General features: G+C 34.6%; 1 protein-coding gene across 7 annotated transcripts in view; it reads right to left on the bottom strand.

Moving 5' to 3' along the window:
• Window positions 1–835: 835 nt before the first annotated feature.
• The window catches only part of LOC122226195 (sodium channel protein type 1 subunit alpha), an 82,992-nt gene continuing 63,578 nt past the window's right edge, over window positions 836–20,249 (bottom strand). For all 7 annotated transcript variants that reach the window (XM_042949014.1, XM_042949012.1, XM_042949015.1 and 4 more), the window contains exons 21-26: window positions 14,305–14,586; window positions 11,782–11,835; window positions 10,072–10,209; window positions 8,044–8,148; window positions 6,205–6,475; window positions 836–4,113 (exon numbers count right to left, since the gene is read on the bottom strand). In XM_042949014.1, the coding sequence (XP_042804948.1) occupies window positions 2,936–4,113; window positions 6,205–6,475; window positions 8,044–8,148; window positions 10,072–10,209; window positions 11,782–11,835; window positions 14,305–14,586 (2,028 nt within the window). In that variant the 3' untranslated portion in view covers window positions 836–2,935. The remainder of the gene's footprint in view (window positions 4,114–6,204; window positions 6,476–8,043; window positions 8,149–10,071; window positions 10,210–11,781; window positions 11,836–14,304; window positions 14,587–20,249) is intronic.

Genomic DNA, 20,249 nt, shown 5'->3' on the forward strand with positions numbered 1-20,249 from the left:
AAGCTGACCTAAAGCAGATCTTTGCCTTTTGACCCATTTCACAAACTATTTAATTACTGTGTCGACAGGAAGGAGTTAGGTGAAACAGAGAATGTTGTCATGAAGGGGCCATTGGAAAAGGCATCAGCAAGATTAGGGGAGAGCTACAAGGAATAGAGAAGTCCAGCCACAGGTCTAAGAGAACAAGTAGGGGAGTGAAGACCAGAACCCCAAGTAGCTTTTGTTGTAGGATGGGATTGTCTGACCAAAAGTATAACTTTATGTTGATAAATGCACCACTGCCAACCCAGAGCAACTCAGCAAAGAAGGAACTGGGGAATAAATACCCAAGTTAGCTCTCTCCCACTGGTGCTTTCCTTGATGGTACTTTCCTGCTGGGACTTTCCATTAGCCACACCAGTTGGGAGCCAAAGGGTAAGAGAGCAATGTAGAAAATCACCCTTCCACAGAGCAAGAGGAGAAGCCTGGAGAGTGGTTCTAGAGGAGCAAACAAAATATCCTACTCACACATAGCAACTTTTAATTTTTTAAATACAGATTTGAGGGCTTCTTTTCGTATCTCAAGAGGCCATCTACCATGGCTCTGGCTCCATACTTTTTTTCCAGTGAAAGCTACCAGCTTATGCTCTGACATGAGTTCCTTCTAGCAGAAGTCACTTCCTACTGCTTGTAGCCCTTGGGAGGTCATTCCTCCCAGTCCCATTTCTACCCCAGGGTTTCTGTCAGCTCAGGTAGACTATGTGTTTGTGTCTTTCCCTTTCTCCCCCAATTTGTAGAATAAAATATCTTCATTTTCTTATAAAATGCTGTTAACAAAAAGTAACTAGGCAAACAATAAAATAAAAAATGTAACCTTTATTAGTTTTGCACATTTTTAATGTTGGTTAGCATCATTTAGGGTAATAGTAGCATTTTCCAGCATGCAGTTCACGAATACAGTTTATCTAAGTAATTTTAAGAAAAAGAGGAGCCTATGGTTTGCTTCTGTAAGAAACACAAAATATCCTGATGTAATTGACTATATAAGTTCACTACTCTCTGTTCTTGTGGAAAAAAATATGTGAAACCTGCATTATATTTAGAGCAATCTAGAGCAGGATGACTCCAAAGAAATGAAAACATAAACAGAAATTAGAAAAAAAAAGGACAAAAATGAAAAATAAGCACTACCTTCAATCAGTTTGTGCAGGCACTACCAAAAATATAACTAAAATGTTATACCCTTTTCCAATTGCAGAGCATAATTTGGACGTGGCTTGTGAACCTATTTTGCCCCTTAAAATTATGAAATAATCTAAAATTAGCAAATTTAATAAAAAAGCAGAAGTCTACAACTACCCAGTCTTGTTTTCATTTCTTGTTTAGCAAATGTCTTCCATGAAAAAGTACTATGGACAGAAAGTAAGAAAAGTGATTGTGATATCAACCCGAAGATAATTTCCTCTTCATATTTATGTACATAATGCTGAAAAATAAAATAAAATGACTTTTTACAGTATTTATATTTGCTTATAAAATTCTAAACACATTTTTAACAGGTTAAGCAGTGTGTGTTTGTTTTTTAAACATGTCTGTACAGTCTGGCTATACATCATATGTTATCCACTTAAAATTTAAAAATAACCAAAGAGCTGTTAAAGTGCTGCAAACTATTGCTTAATGACTTAAAGAAATGAGATCTGTTGAACAATTTCCTTGACTTTACCACTGACATATGGTTTCTCATAAATGAGATTCTGAGCAGTGGGAGAAACCAGATACAGCAGCATGGTAATATAAACATGCATTGATAGCATCCAAACTATCTATAATGGTACAGAATACATTATATTACCTGTGTAAAGCTTGCACTCTACATTTCTTGTGGTACATATTTGATGCAATAAATACTGTGCTTAGGTCATTATTTGTTTGCCCAAACGTGCACCACAGGGTAAAATGACTATTTACATAATAAATAGCATTTCATTAACATATACAGTTGTCAACCTGCTGAGCTGAAGATGGCTAAACGAAGTGCAGGATTAAGCAGAAATTTATAAAGGGTTCTTTTGGTCAATTCAGTCTTCGGGGAGAAGCAATGCTCATTTTTCAGTTTTTTTTTTTTTAATACGATAAACAGAAACACAACATTTATGGCTCCAGACATTTGAATGAAGTTTGCACCTGCTAAGATTTAATGGCCTACCCCCTCCCCCCGCCCAAAATGATCCACTTGGTCTGGTGGCTGGATTTGATGAAACAAGATCAACAAAGCACCTCCAGTTATCACCCAATTACCCCTCCCAGGAAGATGGATGGAATTTAAGAACTCATGGTTTTCCTTGTGACTTTTTTTTTTCATGCATGATCTCTAAGTGCAGCATGCCCTCATGCAAACCACACCTTTGTGCAGATGGGAGGCCGTGTGATTGTGATAACCCCCGGTGGCATACCTGTTGAAGAGACCCTTTGTCTATTTCACAACAGAAACCCCATTTACAAAAATAGTCACATATAATAAACAACATATGGATTAAAAAAAAGATGAATCCCCTAACAGATTTTGTAAAAATGTGACAAATGTGGCAGTTGAAATGCAAAGAGTGGATACAATTACTACACTAAAGTGTTTCATGTTAAACAACCCCCAAATTATAGGTTTGCACCCCTTTGAACTGGTCCCTACAGTCTGAGTAGCCATTTTGTCTCTTGTCTTCAGCAGTGTCAGCTGGTAGTGAGAGCAGTAACCTCCTGTCAAGGTCGTCTCCCCTTTACACAGAGTCACAGTTTTCTGACAAGGGGTCACTGTCTTATAGTAGGCACTGACCTTAAGTAGATTTGTGTAAAAACAGTCAGTTTGGCATTGACCTCCTAAAGGAGTCCTGTTGACAAAAATACATCACCTTCACAGGCTGTAAACAATTGTCACCCAATTATTCTTATTTATTTTCATTTACTTCCCTTTGGCTTTTTCATCTTTGCCTTCTTGCTCATGTTTTTCCACGATTGGCTTTGTTACCCGATCGTAGGAAGGTGGACAAGCTGCTGTGGACATGGTCAGATCAGTTTTCTCTGTAATAGAGTTTTCATTTATTCTGTCAATTATCATGTCTTCTTTTACAAGAAGGTTAACCCCACCTTTGATTTTATTTTTATTATAGGTAAATGAAGCTTGTTTTACAGTTCGCTTTAAAAGGTGGCGCCTGTAAGCACGCTGAATAATTACAGCAGACACCTCCTCTTGTTTCCTTTTTAAAGTCGTAGTTATTGGCTGATAAGAGACTTTTGATGGATTAGAAGCCATGAATCGCTCCTCCATCTGTATTCGAAGGGCATCCATCTCTCCACTCTCTCCCAGAACCCGCTTTGTAAAAGCAAATAAGATGTCAAGACAGTGGATCCGGTCCCCACTGACCATGGGCAGGTCCATGGCAATGAGCTGGAGTTTGTTCGGTTGTGGCAAATTGAGAGGGGGTTCAAGAGCAGCTGCAAACTGAGATAGTTTTTCAAATTCCATGAACTGGGTGGCATCAGGATCAAACTTCTCCCAAACCTCATAGAACATCTCAAAGTCATCCTCACTCAGGGGCTCTGCACTTTCCTCAGTAGCGACACTGAAGTTCTCCAGGATGACAGCGATGTACATGTTCACCACAACTAGAAATGATATGATGATGTAACTGACAAAAAAGAAAATCCCAACAGATGGGTTCCCACAGTCTCCCTTAACAGAGCTTCCAGGGTTAACTTTATTAGGATCACAGTCAGGTGGTTTACTGTTGAGAATAGGTGCTAGCAATCCATCCCAGCCAGCAGAGGTGGTAATTTGGAACAGGCAGATCATGCTGTTGCCAAAGGTCTCAAAGTTGAACATGTCATCAATTCCAACTTCCCTCTTAACATAGGCAAAGTTGGACATTCCAAAGATGGCGTAGATGAACATGACCAGGAAGAGCAGGAGGCCGATGTTAAACAAGGCGGGAAGGGACATCATCAGAGCAAAGAGCAGCGTGCGGATCCCCTTCGCCCCTTTGATCAGACGCAAGATTCGACCAATCCTGGCGAGACGGATCACTCGGAACAGGGTAGGGGACACGAAGTATTTTTCTATCAGCTCGGCCAGAAACATGCCTGTGGATAAAAAGTGAGAATACCAACCATTGAAGTTATCCACTAAGATAATAATCAAAATTTTGTTAAGGCTCTAAGGTCAAGTTCAGAATCCTGAAATTCAGTTGCATAATCTTAAATTTGACATACATATAATATACATGTAACTGTATATAATATTATTAATGAACTTTAATTTTGACATTCAGTATTAAATTCAACTCAATATTTGTTATAGACTCAATTGTGTCCTTCCTCCTCACTACCCCCCATTCACGTTTTAAAACTCTAACTCTCCAATGCATAGTATTTGGAGAAAGTTTGGAGGGGATAATTACGTTTAGATGAGGTCATAGGGTGGGGCTCTCATGATAGGATTAGTACCCTTGTAAGAAGAAACACTAGAGAACTATCTCCTCTCTCTCTGCCGTATGAGGACATACAAGAAGGCAGTCATCCACCAGCCAGGAAGAGAGCCCTCACCAGAAACCCACTACGCTGGCAGCTTGTTCTTGGACTTCTATCCTCTAGAACTATGAGAAAATAAATTTCTGTTGGTTAAGCCACTCAGTGTGTGGTAAGTTGTTATGGCAGTCCAAGTTAAGACAATGTTCAGAAATAATTTTACGGTACTTTTGTCTTTGAGGGATGTCTAAAGACTATCTTTAGCTTACATAAAATCTCAAGACTAAATATATAAAAAATAAGTTAAAAATTACCAAGTCTGTCTGAACAGCAGTGGCCAAGGATATAAGTACATATTTATATGAATACAATTATTTTTTTTTCTGAAATTGCCTATTCAGTCCTTACCCATCTGAAAGTAACTACCATTTTTAATACTATTTTCATTTCTCCATGAACTTGGTACTTGCCTGAGCTTCCACTATAATATTTTTACATATTATATATATGTGCTGCTACATTTCTAAAAGGATCCAAGCTGGTGCCCTTTCTGGTCTCCTGCGTCTAACGTTGGTCTCTCAGACACTTCTTTTAAGATTTTTTCTCTATTTGCTTTTTAGATAATGAAGTAACAATTGAACTAATTTCCTGATTGGTTCAGAAAACCAAGGTCTTTCAAGTTACACTGTCTCATTCTAGAAAAGTATTAGTCTAAGTGTGTGTGGTGTGTGAGAGAGGGAGAGAAAAAGGATGATAAAGAGAGAGTGAGATAGAGAGAGGTGAATATAACCTTAGTACCCTATCCACAACTGATTGCATCATAGGTTACTGTAGAAATCAAAGGATACCTGCAATATACGAGCTGGATATAAAACCAACTCCTTAAGAGGAGGTAATGGCATGAAAATCTACCCATCAGAGGTGCCCCATATTGAATGGTAAAATGTTGACCCAATCATATTATCTGGTTTAGGAAAGAATGAATACTTTAGGCCCACAGATACACTTCTCCACTTCCCTGGAGCTAGAGTTGTATCTTTAATGAGATGAGCTGCTACTGATGTGATGTGTTGTACATTCCAGACTTTTAAGTATATAATGATAAAATGATGTCCCATACCACCTCGCATCCCCTTGTGCATCATTAGTATAACTCCATTTCAAGGTTATCTAGAAAATCTCTACCTGATACCCTTAAAGAAACTTCCATCTGTATTTGCTAACATTCTGTTCTTATCTTTATTTTTTTTTCACTCTATGCCTTTCTTTATCTTCACACCAGCTTCCACTCCTGTCTACATGCTGATGACTCTGTGTCTATATCTCCAATGCAGTGTCTTTCCTTAGGACCAGACTAAATTTTTAGTTCTCTTCTCAACAGAATCATCTAGATATTATATAGGCTATTTAATCTAAACATGTCAAAAAACATTTTTGATCTTAGTTAATAGCACATTCCTAGTTCAAATTAATGGGAATATACTAGATCCACAAATAATATACCTAATCTACAACGGTGAACATAGGATACAATATTGTACATATAGCAGGAGCCTCATTTTGTAAGAAAAACAAGCACACCTGGATGAAACATAGAAAATTTCAGAGTAGTGATTTCTGAGTGGTGGGATGACCTCTAATGTAAAGCAAATGTTACAACTTTTACTTTTATTGAACAGAATTGAAGAAATGTTAAATACTTCTTACCTACAATGGAGAGAATGACAACCACAAAATCAAAAATATTCCAGCCTATGGTAAAATAATAATGGCGGAGGGAGATGAGCTTCAGCACACACTCTCCAGTGAACAGCACAATGAACACCAGGTTGATGCGTGACAGAATGTTTGTCACATATTCACTCTGGTCATCTGTTTCTACCATCATTGTGACCATGTTGAGACAGATAAGAATCATGATGCTGATGTCAAAGACTTGTCTAGTTACAAAGTCAAAGACCATTCCTTGAAATTTGTTCTGTAGGGAAACAGGAAAGCTTTTTAGCAACCGAGGAGTTTTCCTGTACATATTAGCATCTGCCTAAGTACTTTCTGCATTGGTTAACTTTCTAATATTATACATAGTAACCACTGACTCTGAATGGTGTAAAAGATGGCTTGTAACACATTAATTTTAAAAATTTAATAACCTAAACTTCTATTTACCAATGGGTATTCCACAGAATAATGATCCCTGTCAAAAGGGTACCTCTGATAAGAAACATTGCATACTATACTCTTCACCCAGAGGCACAAATGTATATTAACATATTAAGATTATGAGAAATAGAGAAACCTGCCTAATTTTATTTTACTAGAATATCCTATGATCAGTTGGACCATGCAGGCATCTCAAAATATAGTATCTAGCAACATTCCATTTGTCTTATTCTCAAAGAATTGCTAAAGAGAACTTGGGATTTCCAGGACACATCTATAACATTATGCATTTAAAACCTATGAATGGTGATATTGATGTTCTTCCACCAAAAGTCTTTGTTGACTGTCAGACATAGAATGCTGACCCTACACAGGAATAATCAGACCATAATGACCTTCTTTATACTTTGATGTCAAAAATTAATGTCCCCATTACTGATCTGTCATTCTGCCCCTCATTTCTGCCACTGTTAGTCACTGCAGGCCATTGTCAGGCTCATTTCCTTAGGCTGCTGAGGAATTCTGAGGATATCTTCTATCTTACATTTTTTCTACACATAGTTGACCCATTTCTACTTCCAGGGTTAAGGTTTAGTAGAGAACAGTATGTATTTCTCATCATTTTCAAGAAGGCAACTGTTGGATGGCACAGTATGAATGTTCACTAGTATTTTGTTCCCTAATGTGCCTCAGGAATTATTTTAACTTCACAAATCATCATCACAAAAATCAATACAGTGTAGGATAAGGCTTCTCCATTTCACAGGAGTTGTTTGGTTGGTTTATCATGGAAGCATGAGGATTGTTAGTTATCATCATGAATTGTATTTATTGCCCCTGATGGCTGAAGACATTAGTAACTTCTAACTATATAGCCATCTATACGAACAGCAGATACTAGAATTCTTTTTTTCTCCACTCAGTACATCTAACGGACAATACAAGGGAAGTAAGATGTTATTTCACTCAGCACTTCATCACTTTGTTAACCTAGCAGAAAATTGCATGCTTTTTAATCCCATCCAAATTTTATCCCTCTTCTTAAGATGACTCAGCAACTACTTTTGAGTTCTGAACAGCTTTTTCTTGCGCATAACACATTATTTATGTGCCTTCGCCATTTAGGTTGGATTCTAGTTGTGTAATTAGAAGTCCCCTGAAAACAAGGATGCATTTTTCTGCTTCTTCTTTTTCTTTCTGGTCTCTCTTTTTTTTTTTTTTTTAAGTAATTTTTACCATTACCATAAAAGGTATGAGTTAATGATATTCTAAAAATGGAAGAAATCTTTGCCGCTGGAAATGTTAGCTACTATCTCTTCTGTAAGAAAACACATGCAATTTTTTGTCTTTGTTTATTTTTTTCCCGTATCATTTGGTATTTCTTACTCCTGGTCGAGGTATAGGCTTTTGTGGCTTTTTTGATCCCAATTTTTTCATTGCATTATAGTATTTCTTCTGTTCTTCTGTCATAAAGATATCTTGACCTCCAAAGTATAGAAAAGAAAAATAAAAACTGGTGAAAACTGTGCCCCTTTGCACATAATTTTTCAATGTTAAACTTAAAACAGGAAAAGGATGGTTAAAAAAGGAAACGGATAAAATAATTAAGCCTAGAATTTTACATTTGAAAAATACAAATTGCATTTTTTAGGTGCTACAGTATTATTTAATTCTCACAGTAATCCAACATTGACTTTATTACTTTCAGTATTATTTTATGGCAGAATGAAAGCAAGCAACTGAGAGGCTAAGTATTTTACCCAACACCATATAATAAGTGAGTGGTAAAATGCGATTTGCTGAAACATGAAATAATAAGTTTCTAATGCTAGACAGACTGCTTTTCAGAACTTAAAGACAATCATTTTCTTATTCCAGTGCAGCAATGCATTAGAGTATGTATATTGTAGGATGGGTTAAAGTTATTATAATCCACCTTCACTCAGCCAAGAATTGGAACAAAAGGATAAAAAGGAAACTGGCCAAGTTGGTAGAAGTGTTAGGAATCAGAGATCATTAGTATGGCAAGGATGTGACAGGCCAGGAGGATTGCAACCCAGGCTAATAAGTGATATAAAGACCTGACATTGATCATAGAATATATTAATAATAAAAAGGGGTGGGGACAGGAATTTTCTATAGTGAAAACATCTCATACAATGGAAGCACTAATACAATAACAAAATATACTGAACAAATAAGATGAAGGAATGATCAACAAGGAAGAAATATAAATGACAAAAAGCACCGAAAACATGTTCAAATCTACTAGTAATAATAGACATAAAAATTAAAATTAAAAGCAATTTTCATTTATCAAATGTCAAGTATTAAAAACAGAATGTTTGATGCCAGTGAAGCAGCAGTGACCTGAGCACATCCATACACTATTATTGAGACTGTGAGCGAGCATATTGTTTGGAGGAAGCAAAATACTTTGGAAATTTGTCTTAAGAAAATAATTAAATACTAATTTTTATTTTTTATTTTTTGGCACAAAGACTTTTGACTAGGTACTCTTTAAATCATTAAAGATTAGAAACAACATAAATCATCCATTTTTGGGGAAATAGTTAAGTAAATTATGATAATCTACGTACAAAGACTTAACAAAATGGCAAAATACTTATGTTAACTCAAAAAGAGAATTTATAACTATAGATAAAATAATTTTGATAACAAGAATATGTTTGAAAAGTGTGAACAGAAAAACATAAAGTGTGAATAGTGATTACTCCCAAGTAATGGTATTTCTTTACTTTTCATACTTTCTATAATGTGCATATATAATCAGGATGATAAAATGGGCTTTATAAATGATAATAAGATAAAGAGCTGTTCAATTCAACACTGGGACTAATATTTTATAATTAAATATCAAGGAGAAGGAAATAGAAATTATAAAAAGATCCAATGAAGGAAAAAATGTGAAAAGAAACACTAGGAGATGCTTATGCAAACCTTTTGCCTAATTTATTGCAAACATTCTAAGGGTTTTCACTGGAAAGAATATTTTAAGTAGGGGAATTACAGGGATAAAACAATGAGTTGACTTTGGAAAAGGGGCATATGCTGTCTTCTTTTCTAGTTTTTTTTTCTAATTATTCTCTTCGAAAGGACTGAAAATGTGGCCCCTGGCTAAAAAAAAAAAAAAAAAAAAAAAAAAAGAGAGAGAGAGAGAGAGAGAGAGAGAGAGAGAGGTTTTGTGAATCTATGTACAGGAATGGAACCCAGTCATTCTTGGCTTTCTATACCCTGAAGGAAATGGGCAGTAGATGGTAGAAGGAACGGATGAAAAATAGATTTTAATGTATATGCCCATTTGGCTTCTGAATCAAAGTACTCATTTAGTGGAGAGAATGCTTCAAATAATTTTGCTATCTTAGTGAAAGAGAAAATATTAGAAATACTTATCTTCTTTTTTTGCTGGTTGAAATTATCTATGATGACACCAATAAACAGATTCAAGGTGAAGAAGGACCCAAAGATGATGAAAATAACAAAGTAAAGATACATGTATAGACTGTCCTCATACTTAGGCTGGAGTTCCACCTACCAAAGGAGAATAGTTTGTAAAATGTCACAATACATTTTGATGCTATAAGTCAGTGCATTTTCACGAGAATAGAAAAGAAAATGCCTAGTAATACTTAGCAGTACTTTTCTTTTTCCCTCTGAGTCAGCTGCCTCTAAAAAAAGTCTCTGAAATTAGCCTTTAGAGATGTTTTCATGTAAAAAATATAGTGATTATGACACTTTAGAATCTATTTTTTATAACTATAAATACAACTAGTATCTTGCTATTTGGATAGTAGAGTGCTAAATTTGGTAAAAGATTTTTAGGTACTGAGTTTTAATAATTTAAAAATTATTAATGAAAAATTTTATTCTAGTATATATGTATAGACTATGCTTAGACACAACTATTTGTGTATGCATGAATTTATTTGGTAAACAAGAACTGAGTTATTCATTTAGAAGTTCAGCATCATACCTTTATCATTATAATAGTCCTTGAATTTTTTAGGACATATTTTAGTAGACACAACTGGACACCCGTCTTATGAATCCTCAGTTGATGATTCAGTCTTTAGATTTAACTTCCAGTAAATTATCATTGAGCTACCACATATTACGTAGTAAAGGGTAAATGAGTCACAATAGATAGTTCTCTAATAAATTCATGTCCTTCTAAAGATAACACAGTTAAAACCCACCAAATACCCAAAACATAATTGTAAGTAACAAATGAAATGACACAACTCTGGTGGATATCAGGAAAGCACTCAACATGAAACTAAAGCCACTTATGGAAGTGCACATTAAGAAAGTTAAGTGAGCCGTACCAGGTCAGTTTACAGATTACACAGAGAGAAGTTAAACTTTATGATAATAGACTAAACAATAGATTGGACTTCCAAACAATAGATTGGACTTCAGAATGGATAGATGAGGACTGACAGACCAGACTAAATTTTACAAAGTTTTGAAGAGCAGAGTTGGAATAAGCATGGATTTCAGTTCTCTTCTTAAAGCCTGAAAGAGACTATTGTAGGAGAAACCAAATAAAGTAGGTCTTTACTTTGGTGATATAAACTTAAAGGAAATGTTAACCATAGAAGTGATAACATCATTGGTAAAGGCTTCAGTAAATTTATAGATGCTGAAATCATATACAAGAACGAATTTAAAAGGGATTGTTCTAGAAATCTAAGGCTGCCTGGACAACATTCATAACTTTTCACACTGTCTACTACTTATGAAGAGTAACTATACATTTCAACTACCGATACTGATCATATATTTTTTCACATTTGCTCCCATATGCTGATTATATAATTAGTAGATAAAAAGAAAGCAAAATAGAAAAATATTTAATACAGGGATATTTGTCAGTTATTAAACATATGAATGTATTCATTTACCTTTCAAAATAATTTGTTTTCATTTATTTTAGTAAGATCTTTCTGATAAACACTGCTATATTTGAATATTAATTTGAGCCAATTTTTCCTTTTTTAAAACAATCATCATAGAATCATTCCATTTTGCTGCTATGCCCTGTTGAATTAATTTTAGAACCTAACCAATGTTACAAAAAGGCAGGAGATAAGGAATACTTACATTTCTGGAATCAACTGCTGCATACATTATATCCATCCATCCCTTAAATGTGGCCTATTAAAAAGGACATGCATGCTTTACTTTGGAATAATTCAGACCTAATGTTTAATAAATATTCTTACTTATGTATTTTTTAAAAGGAACAATGTGAAAGACAGTTCAAAACAAGTTTTACATAGATTTTGGACCAATACAATATCTTAGTAAGGCTTTTCATTTCTAAAACACACAACAAACAAAAATCATTATTTGATATATCCTCCTGCTTGATAACTAACTCACAAATACTTCTCTACTCCTTAAAGTTAATGGAATAATGCAAATTTAAAGTGTTACAGAAATTTGGTGGAATACTTTTAGAAAGCTTTACAAATGCCAACACACTTGGAGATATCTGTAGCAGCAAAACAATTACAATTTAGATCTACAAATCAATCATTACATTTAGATCTACTGCAAGGTGATGAAAGTGAAAGTTTAACATTTCTCTTGATCATAACACTCTGAGGATCATACGGACATGTATAAAGTCAGAGTTGCAACTATTCTTTTAAGAATTTTGAAGAATAGCACCCAGAAATCATCCTATAGTCTACCTTTTTCCCTGTAGTTTTAATGAAAGTGAGTTAATATGGGTAAAAGAAAATAATACAGTAGATACTTGGCATTCTCAGATTCAAGATGGATCCCAAGTCTAGTAGCTTATAGTAACTTGTTATTTGTCCCGGGACATAAATTTTAAGCCCTGAGAGTCTGAGAGGATTGTTTTTAGCTACTGAACAAGTCTAGAAAGCTTTCAGCATCTGTATCCCAACACATCTTCGTTTTCATAACACTAACACTTGTGAAATGGTGGATGTCATGGGAAGAAAGCCAAGGAAGGGTTTGTGTGATGGCAGTGGAAAGAAAGTAATGATTCTTAGCTACAAAATAGAAGCTATCTATCAGAGGGGGAAATACTGAATGTCAGTGGCTGAGGTCAATGACGGAACAAGTCCATTACCCACTAGGTACAGGAACAGAAAAAGTGATTCATAGAACCATTTCAATGAGTTACTCATCAACAGAGGTGATTCTGTACAAAGCCAACTATAAAGTAGTACTTTAGAGTTTCTTTAGTGGCAGAATTTATCTAATGGCTGCGTGCAAGATCTTTACCCTACATTTTCAGAATTATTTATCATTTCAAGGACCTGCTTCAAAATTTTTTTTCTTTTCTCAATTTTATGGAGGAAATGATACACTTAGGTGATATTTACAAGTGTGGTTATTAATTAAGGGTTAGGATAAATTCTCAAGAAAATGTCACCATGTGTCCACTACAATATTTAAAGAAATCATACTTCCAGATTTTTTTAAATCCCTATTTTAATTGCATAAACATTCAGAGTAAGTCAGAAACATCCAGAAGAGAAATAAGAATTTCCAACAAGAAGGTGGGAAGAACTTATAAAGGAATCATAGTACAGACACCTCTGAAAGAGAGGTAAAAGGGTTTTTGACCCATGCAGGTTTGTTTGCTTGGTTAGTCTCTTGGTTGAGCAATTGAAAACATGATCCTGGTGAAGAGAAATAGATTTCTGTGCTAAAGCCTCTGTAGAGAAACAATGAAAGAACTTTTACAGCCTGTTTTTTTTTCCTTAGGCTGACTTTGCAGTGGCCAAAATAGAGCAATATCTTACTATGTTTTTTAAACAATCTGGATTCTGTTTTTATCCACTGCTTTGTCATGATGCAGCTGCTGCCAAAAGCAGCATCAAATGCAGATGTTTATAGGGCCACCATCTTTTGTGTTTTTATAAATTGCAAACGGTTTTTCTTTTGTGCAAATCAGGCTTAGGAGACCCGGTAGTAAAAAACATTAATATTCAGATACTTACGTATTTAAAGTAGTAAGTACAATAAGGATACTATTATTATGTATAGTAGACTTAGGTAATTGTTCTGAAACGTCATTTGAAGTGAGGCCATAGCTGCTTATATTTCATTTCTGGGTTCAGGCACTACTCTGTATTATTTGTATTTCACTGTGAGGATCCAACCCTAAAACCTCAAATATCATTCCCTGGTCTTCAAGCCAAATCATACAACTCAGTAGCAGTTAATTGCCACCAATTACTTATAATCCAATCAGGTGTGTTAAGTATGTATGTTTGGGGAGGGTGATCCATCAGTGGAAAATGCTTTCTAATTGCAATAGAAAAAAATAAAGCAAACGTATTGATTTATTCATCAACTTGTTTATATGGGAAGAGAGCAATATAGGCAGGAAGAGAAAAAAACCTTTGGAAAGAACTGAATTGCCTGGCCTCTATCAACTATGTCTGCACTGCTTGCATGGGCTGAAGTTGCCACCCACCTGGGCTAACACACTTGTGCTAACAAATCAAAATTAGAAAAAAAAAAGTGTGTTATAAACTTCCTTCTTAATAGCTAAAGTCTCTTCTTAGTAACTTAGATGTATGTTATCACTTTATTATTCCAAACAATAAACAAATTTCAGAGAAAAGAGTGTTCACTTACAACTTGAAGCAAAGAGAGATACCCAAATCCTACATTATCAAAGTTTACTTTCACATTTTTCCATCGGGCAGTCTCATTTCTTTCTATTAGTTTTAGGCAATCAGAATGATTATTCACTTCGGAGATCTCAAACATGTCACCAGTTGTGGTGTTAATACAGTGGTAGAATTTGCCAGCAAACAAATTTACGCCCATGATGCTGAAAATTAGCCAGAATATAAGACAAACCAGAAGCACATTCATGATGGATGGAATTGCTCCTAAAAGGGCATTCACAACCACCTAATACACAAATGGAAAAAAAGAAAAGTCAGAATTCTTGTTGGTTAAAAATTAAAAGACATTCTCCTAGTAATCTTTAGTATTTCTTTAAAAAAAATTTTTTTTACTATTGAGACTATTCTATGACACTTAAAAGCAAAGTAAAAAAATCTTAAAATGAAATCCATTCTTTCTTAAGCAATACATTTAGGGAAACAAATATAGATAATATAACAAAGAAAAAGAAAGTTTAACAAAGAGAGGGGAAAGTACCAAAAGGATGAAGGAAAGGCAAAATCAGAGGAATTTGCTGCCAGATGAATTGAGAATATTTGTTGTTTATTAGAAAAAAGAGAGGCAGGAAATCCTAATACAGACGATAAACTAATTTTAAAAAAGGTTATATATTAAATAATGAAATTAAAATATTTGGACACAAGTCAATTTGACCAATATATTTAAAAAAATTAAAAATTCAGATGTATAAATATAAAAATATTATTAAATGCCTAATATAGTTTTGTCCTTAATTATTCATGCATTGCTATGACTAATAATAATTTTTGCATAAGAAGCAAGACAATTTAGCATTATGTATTTCATTAGATCATCACATCGTTTATTTCAAGCTCCAGTCATGTCAGTTGTTTCATTTACTGAGTTTAATTCAATAAACTTATTTTAAATGAAACATAATAGAAATTGGTTTCTTAGGAAAATAAGAAAAGGAGGGGTGCCATACATAGTGCCCAACTGTGAAGTGATTAACATACAATTCTGAGCTAAATAATGACCTACTCTTTTTCTATGGGAGCATGTTTTTTTCCCTCTTATCTTAATTTTTGGATCACAGATTAAAAGATCTGAGTTTTCGTATTTGGCAACACTGTAGGGATGGCTGTCCTTGCTCCCTCCTCCACAGTGCCCATTGGAGCTATATTATGAGTCACTAAGAGGGAAGATAAAGACAGGCCCTAAAATGCTCATAAGTGACAGAAGATGCCTCAGACTTGAACGACTGATAGCTAAGTTAATTCTGCCTATGGACTTCTATTATTATTGTCAATCTGATCCAATGTAAACAACAGGCATCAAAATATCTTCCATCTGCCATTTGATGCCAGTGTATTTTTAGAACAATGTTTTTTGATTGCCTGTCTGAAAAAACAAATACATGAGCCAATTCCTTATGCTTCTGAGCCGTGTTTAAAGTTTGCAAAGAACTCTAGGCCGTCTGGGGTTCAAAACAGTGTGATAAGTGGGCCGAAGGAAACAGTAAAACCACTATTGGCAAAGGTAAGGAAATGAGCATAAACATTTAAGTTGGTTAAATTATCCAGGCAGATCCAGGTGATATAGCCTATGCAGCCTACCAAACTGAAACATGGCACCTTACCATATCTCATTTGCCTGTCTGCAGTAATACAGTTGATTGAATAAATCCTTCTTTTATACTTCATTTTAAATATGTGGATACACTTAGATTTCTCTTGTATTCAAAATTTAATAGCTGAAAGCAAGTTACTTATTTCCCTCCTTTTCTGAATATTTTGCCTACCATCCAGATTTAAAAAAAAAACAACCCTTATTTTTATTGTATATTCATAGAGTACACACTTAAATGCACGTTTTTACCTACAATAGCCAATTTAGAGCATGGCAGAATACTGGTGACCTCTACTTACTTCCTGAATTTCTTTTCATGTCAGTCTGCAGGTCTCACACTTCTTCCTTTAAAACTTTTCTCATCTCTGTTACTTCTTTTCACCATCCATCCTAGCTCTGGCCTCCATTAAGTCATACTGGCCCTCTTGTCAAAGTCTTCTAACTTTCTCCTTCCTTTGATCCACGTAAGATGAATTCATTATCCCTGAGTCTCACTTGAAAATTATTTAATGGATTCCCACTGATGATCAAATATTTTCCTTACCTTGGTATTCAAATTACTCCATAATCTACATTTCCAGTTTAAACTTCCCTAGCCACCTACCCTTCATCCCAACCCAACTAATACAATACCAGACACCTGAGATGCCTTTGGAATCCCTTGCTAAGTATCCCCCTTTCTGGAACATTCTTTCTTCTACAAGGTCTGGTTCATGTAGCACTTCTTTCACGGAGCCCCAGTTCACCCTCCACATTAGCCTCCAAAATAAAGATCAACATTTCCTCTTTTGAATTTAAGAATCAGAATTCCAGTGCTGGCCAGGACCATAGAAATAATTTAGTATGGTGTTTTCTGTTGGCAATGAGAAAATGAGGCTAAAAGATTACGATCAGAAAGTAGACTAGAAGTGGCACCTAGTGCTTTCTCTTTCCATTCTACCTCACTGATTCACCTTGGAGTTGCTCCCATTTATCTGGTTTCCAGATTGCTCTGGATTAGAGTTACTTGCATTCCTGTGATCTTGATAGATGAGAGGCTTTCCTTTTTCTAATTTAAGATGCAAAAATATATTATACTTCTCCAAGGCCTTGAATGCTTTGAATATAGGAAACAGAGTGCTTTGGGTATAGGGAAAAAAAAAAGGTTGATTGAATGAATGAGAGGAGTAAAGATTAACTTAGCATTTATTGAGGAAAACATAATCTTTAATGTTAGTTTTGATTATGAGATGAGACTAAAGAACCTGACACAACAAAAAGTTGTAGGTTAGCCAATAAGTCTGAGAGGTTTACTTTGCAACAGGGGATTTGTTTTGCGTTAAAATGAACTCCATGTAATTCATGATCACACGAAAGAGCAAGCAAGGACTCTGAAGCAGTGTCTTTCAGGATATGGTCTGCAATGTTGGCATACGTTTGGTCCAGAGGAAAGGTTTATTTTTATGAAGATAAAAACATTAAATATTGGAAAATATTTGGCACAGTATTGGGCAATTTACTGTACAAAGGTCCATCATATCTAAAATTTCATTAAATTAAGCAATAAAGTTCAGAGAAAGGATTGCCTTTTCCCAGGACCCCTAAGCCATTCCTTGGTTCAGCACAGAAGGAGGTGTATTAATTCTTTTCAGGCTCTAGGGATCTGCAGCAATTGGTTCCCATGAGGTGAGGGTACTGGGAAAAGATGGCCTGAATAAATTGGGAAGAACAGATAGAGATTTCAGGATGCAGAAAAGAAGATGTCTAAGGAAGGAACTATCTTAATACTAGAGGTTGCTTCTTCTCACAGATGCTTTGGAAGACACCAATAGAATTTCTCTATTTTAGCACAATCCAATCTTATAAAGACTCTTTCCATATCTAGTTCATTATCTGCATTTTTATTAAATCAACACAAAATGAAGGATTGACAATTAAGTATGCAAATTAATGTTAGGAATTTTGATACATGTAGAAATGTCTTGTCTGAACAAATTATCTCTGAGCTTCAAATAATACTACTCATGGATTCTAATGCTTCTCTAGTCTAAATACAAAAACTACATGAATAAAAATCAAAAGCAGGCGAGGTAAAATCACATCTTTAAGTATAAAGAAGAGTAATGGAATCTTTTAAAAAGCTAATGACTACATTTGTGTTGTGGGGTTTAATTAAGATAATTGTCTTTGAGAGATGCGATACTTCAATTATCTAAACAAAAACTCCAACTTGATCTCTCTCAAAATAGAAACTCTTCTTCTTGTACATTATTTTTAAACTTTAAGAATAAACAAACTATAGATTTATTTTTATTTATGTTTTCATCATGTTATCTTCTAAGATCCTAAAAAGTTATTTGGGAGTGACTTACTCTAAGAACTGGGTTTATACATTAAATTCTATTTAATACATGTGATAAGACATTTCTGTTTTGTTTCTAGGTGGGTATTGTAGTCTGTATAGTTCGAATAAGCGGATTTTTTTATATTAACTTTTTTTCCATTTATAACACAACTCACATGTGCTTACTCAACTCTTAATATATTTTGCCTCATTACATTTTGAAAATAACTCCCCTAAACTTTCATTTAATAAAAACGGAAATGGTCACACAATCAACACCAGTCTTATGAAAGCTGGAATATTGAACCCTAGCATCTGCTCATACATATCAACAAGGCAGGGAATTGCCTGCTGGCATCTGGATGGCAGTTTTCAGGACCCAGAATCAATGTAAAAAATGGCAAGGGTTTTATGTCTCAAACAGCACCATCAATTGACAAGTTAAAATTTCCACGCATTCATTCTAAACCAGGTCCCCCACCCTCACCAATCAGATAATCTCCCCATAAATGAATAACTCCATATACACATAACTAAATCATATTCAGTGAAACTTAGTAAAGATATGAACCGTTGGTGTTCAAATCCACACAGGGTAAATTCACAAAGGTATTTTTCTCAAAAGAAAACTTAAGGCAATTGAAAATAGGGGATTCGAATATAGTGTACTTTTCCCTATTGTGGTGAGAGTACCATTCCCAATCCCTCCCTCATCCCACTACACAAAGTCACAGTGAAAGGATGAAAGGTAGCAAAAGGGGTAATACAGTACCCATAATAAAGGGCTGAGGGGAGGAACCAGCGCTCCACCCCATCCAAGTTGGAGCAAGATTATCCTATATAAAATAGAAATATATAGTTTGTTATTAGTTAGAAATCTGATATGACAGAACATTTGGTGTTACTTTTTGTATATGATATGGTCTCTGTCTGTTTCCCTATTAATCAAGACTTGAGTTCTTTTGAAAAAGAAGGTATCTAAGATTTCTTAGATTAGGAAATTAAAATTACAAATTTAAGTACAAATTTTATTTTACTCTAGATATTCATGACATCAATTCACTCAGTTCAATTTTACAAGTTGAAAAATTTGGACTGGAAATTTGAAATACAATAAATGTTTAAAAGCTGTCAGCCAGAAATGTGCATAAAGCATGCAAAACATAAAGTGCAACGTGATGATAATTTATTCCTTTCTAACTTCTTATCAAGCACTATACAACATGCTTTGTTTGGTAATGTTGCATAAAAGCACATGCTTGAAAAAGTGACAAATCAACAGAAATAAAATGAGTGCTTGATTTATACTCTGACACAGCTATTGTGGTTTTATGCTGCTAAGGAAAAGAATAAAATGAGAGTTTCTGAATGTATTCACACTGGGAAATATCACTTCCCAAATATAATCATCATTATTATCTCCATCTTCACCATTATCCATATTTACATTTTTACAAAGTAAAAAAATCCAAGCATCAGAAGCACAAAAATAGAATTAATAATCGGGTTATTTTGTCTCTACAATGCCAAACACGTGTTGAAATGATCAACCATTTTAGGGTTGTGTATATTCTGTCATTACGAGGCAAGGAATTACATTCATAAATCCTATAATTTAAATGCTGAGTTCATCTCCTATCAGCATCAATAAGAAGTTTGTGTTTTTAAAATTCTCAGTTGCAAAAGTCAACCTCTCCTTATAATATAAAAAGCATTATTGATCAATAATTAGAGATAAGGTTATTTCTGTAAAAATCAAACATAGACTCACAGGACCAACATTGCTAGTGGAAATAAAGTGTTCAACATGGGAACATCTGGCCATTTGATCATGGATTTAATACATTTTAAAAAGGTTAAATTTGGAATGTTTATAACAGCTTCAAATACTTATCATAGTTCAGATTTCGGAAGACTTTCAAAAGATATTACTTTGATTCAGGCAATATGATTTCAATTAGAATGTATAAAAATA

Source organism: Panthera leo, chromosome C1, assembly GCF_018350215.1.
Source record: "Panthera leo isolate Ple1 chromosome C1, P.leo_Ple1_pat1.1, whole genome shotgun sequence".
Classification (NCBI taxonomy): domain Eukaryota; kingdom Metazoa; phylum Chordata; class Mammalia; order Carnivora; family Felidae; genus Panthera; species Panthera leo.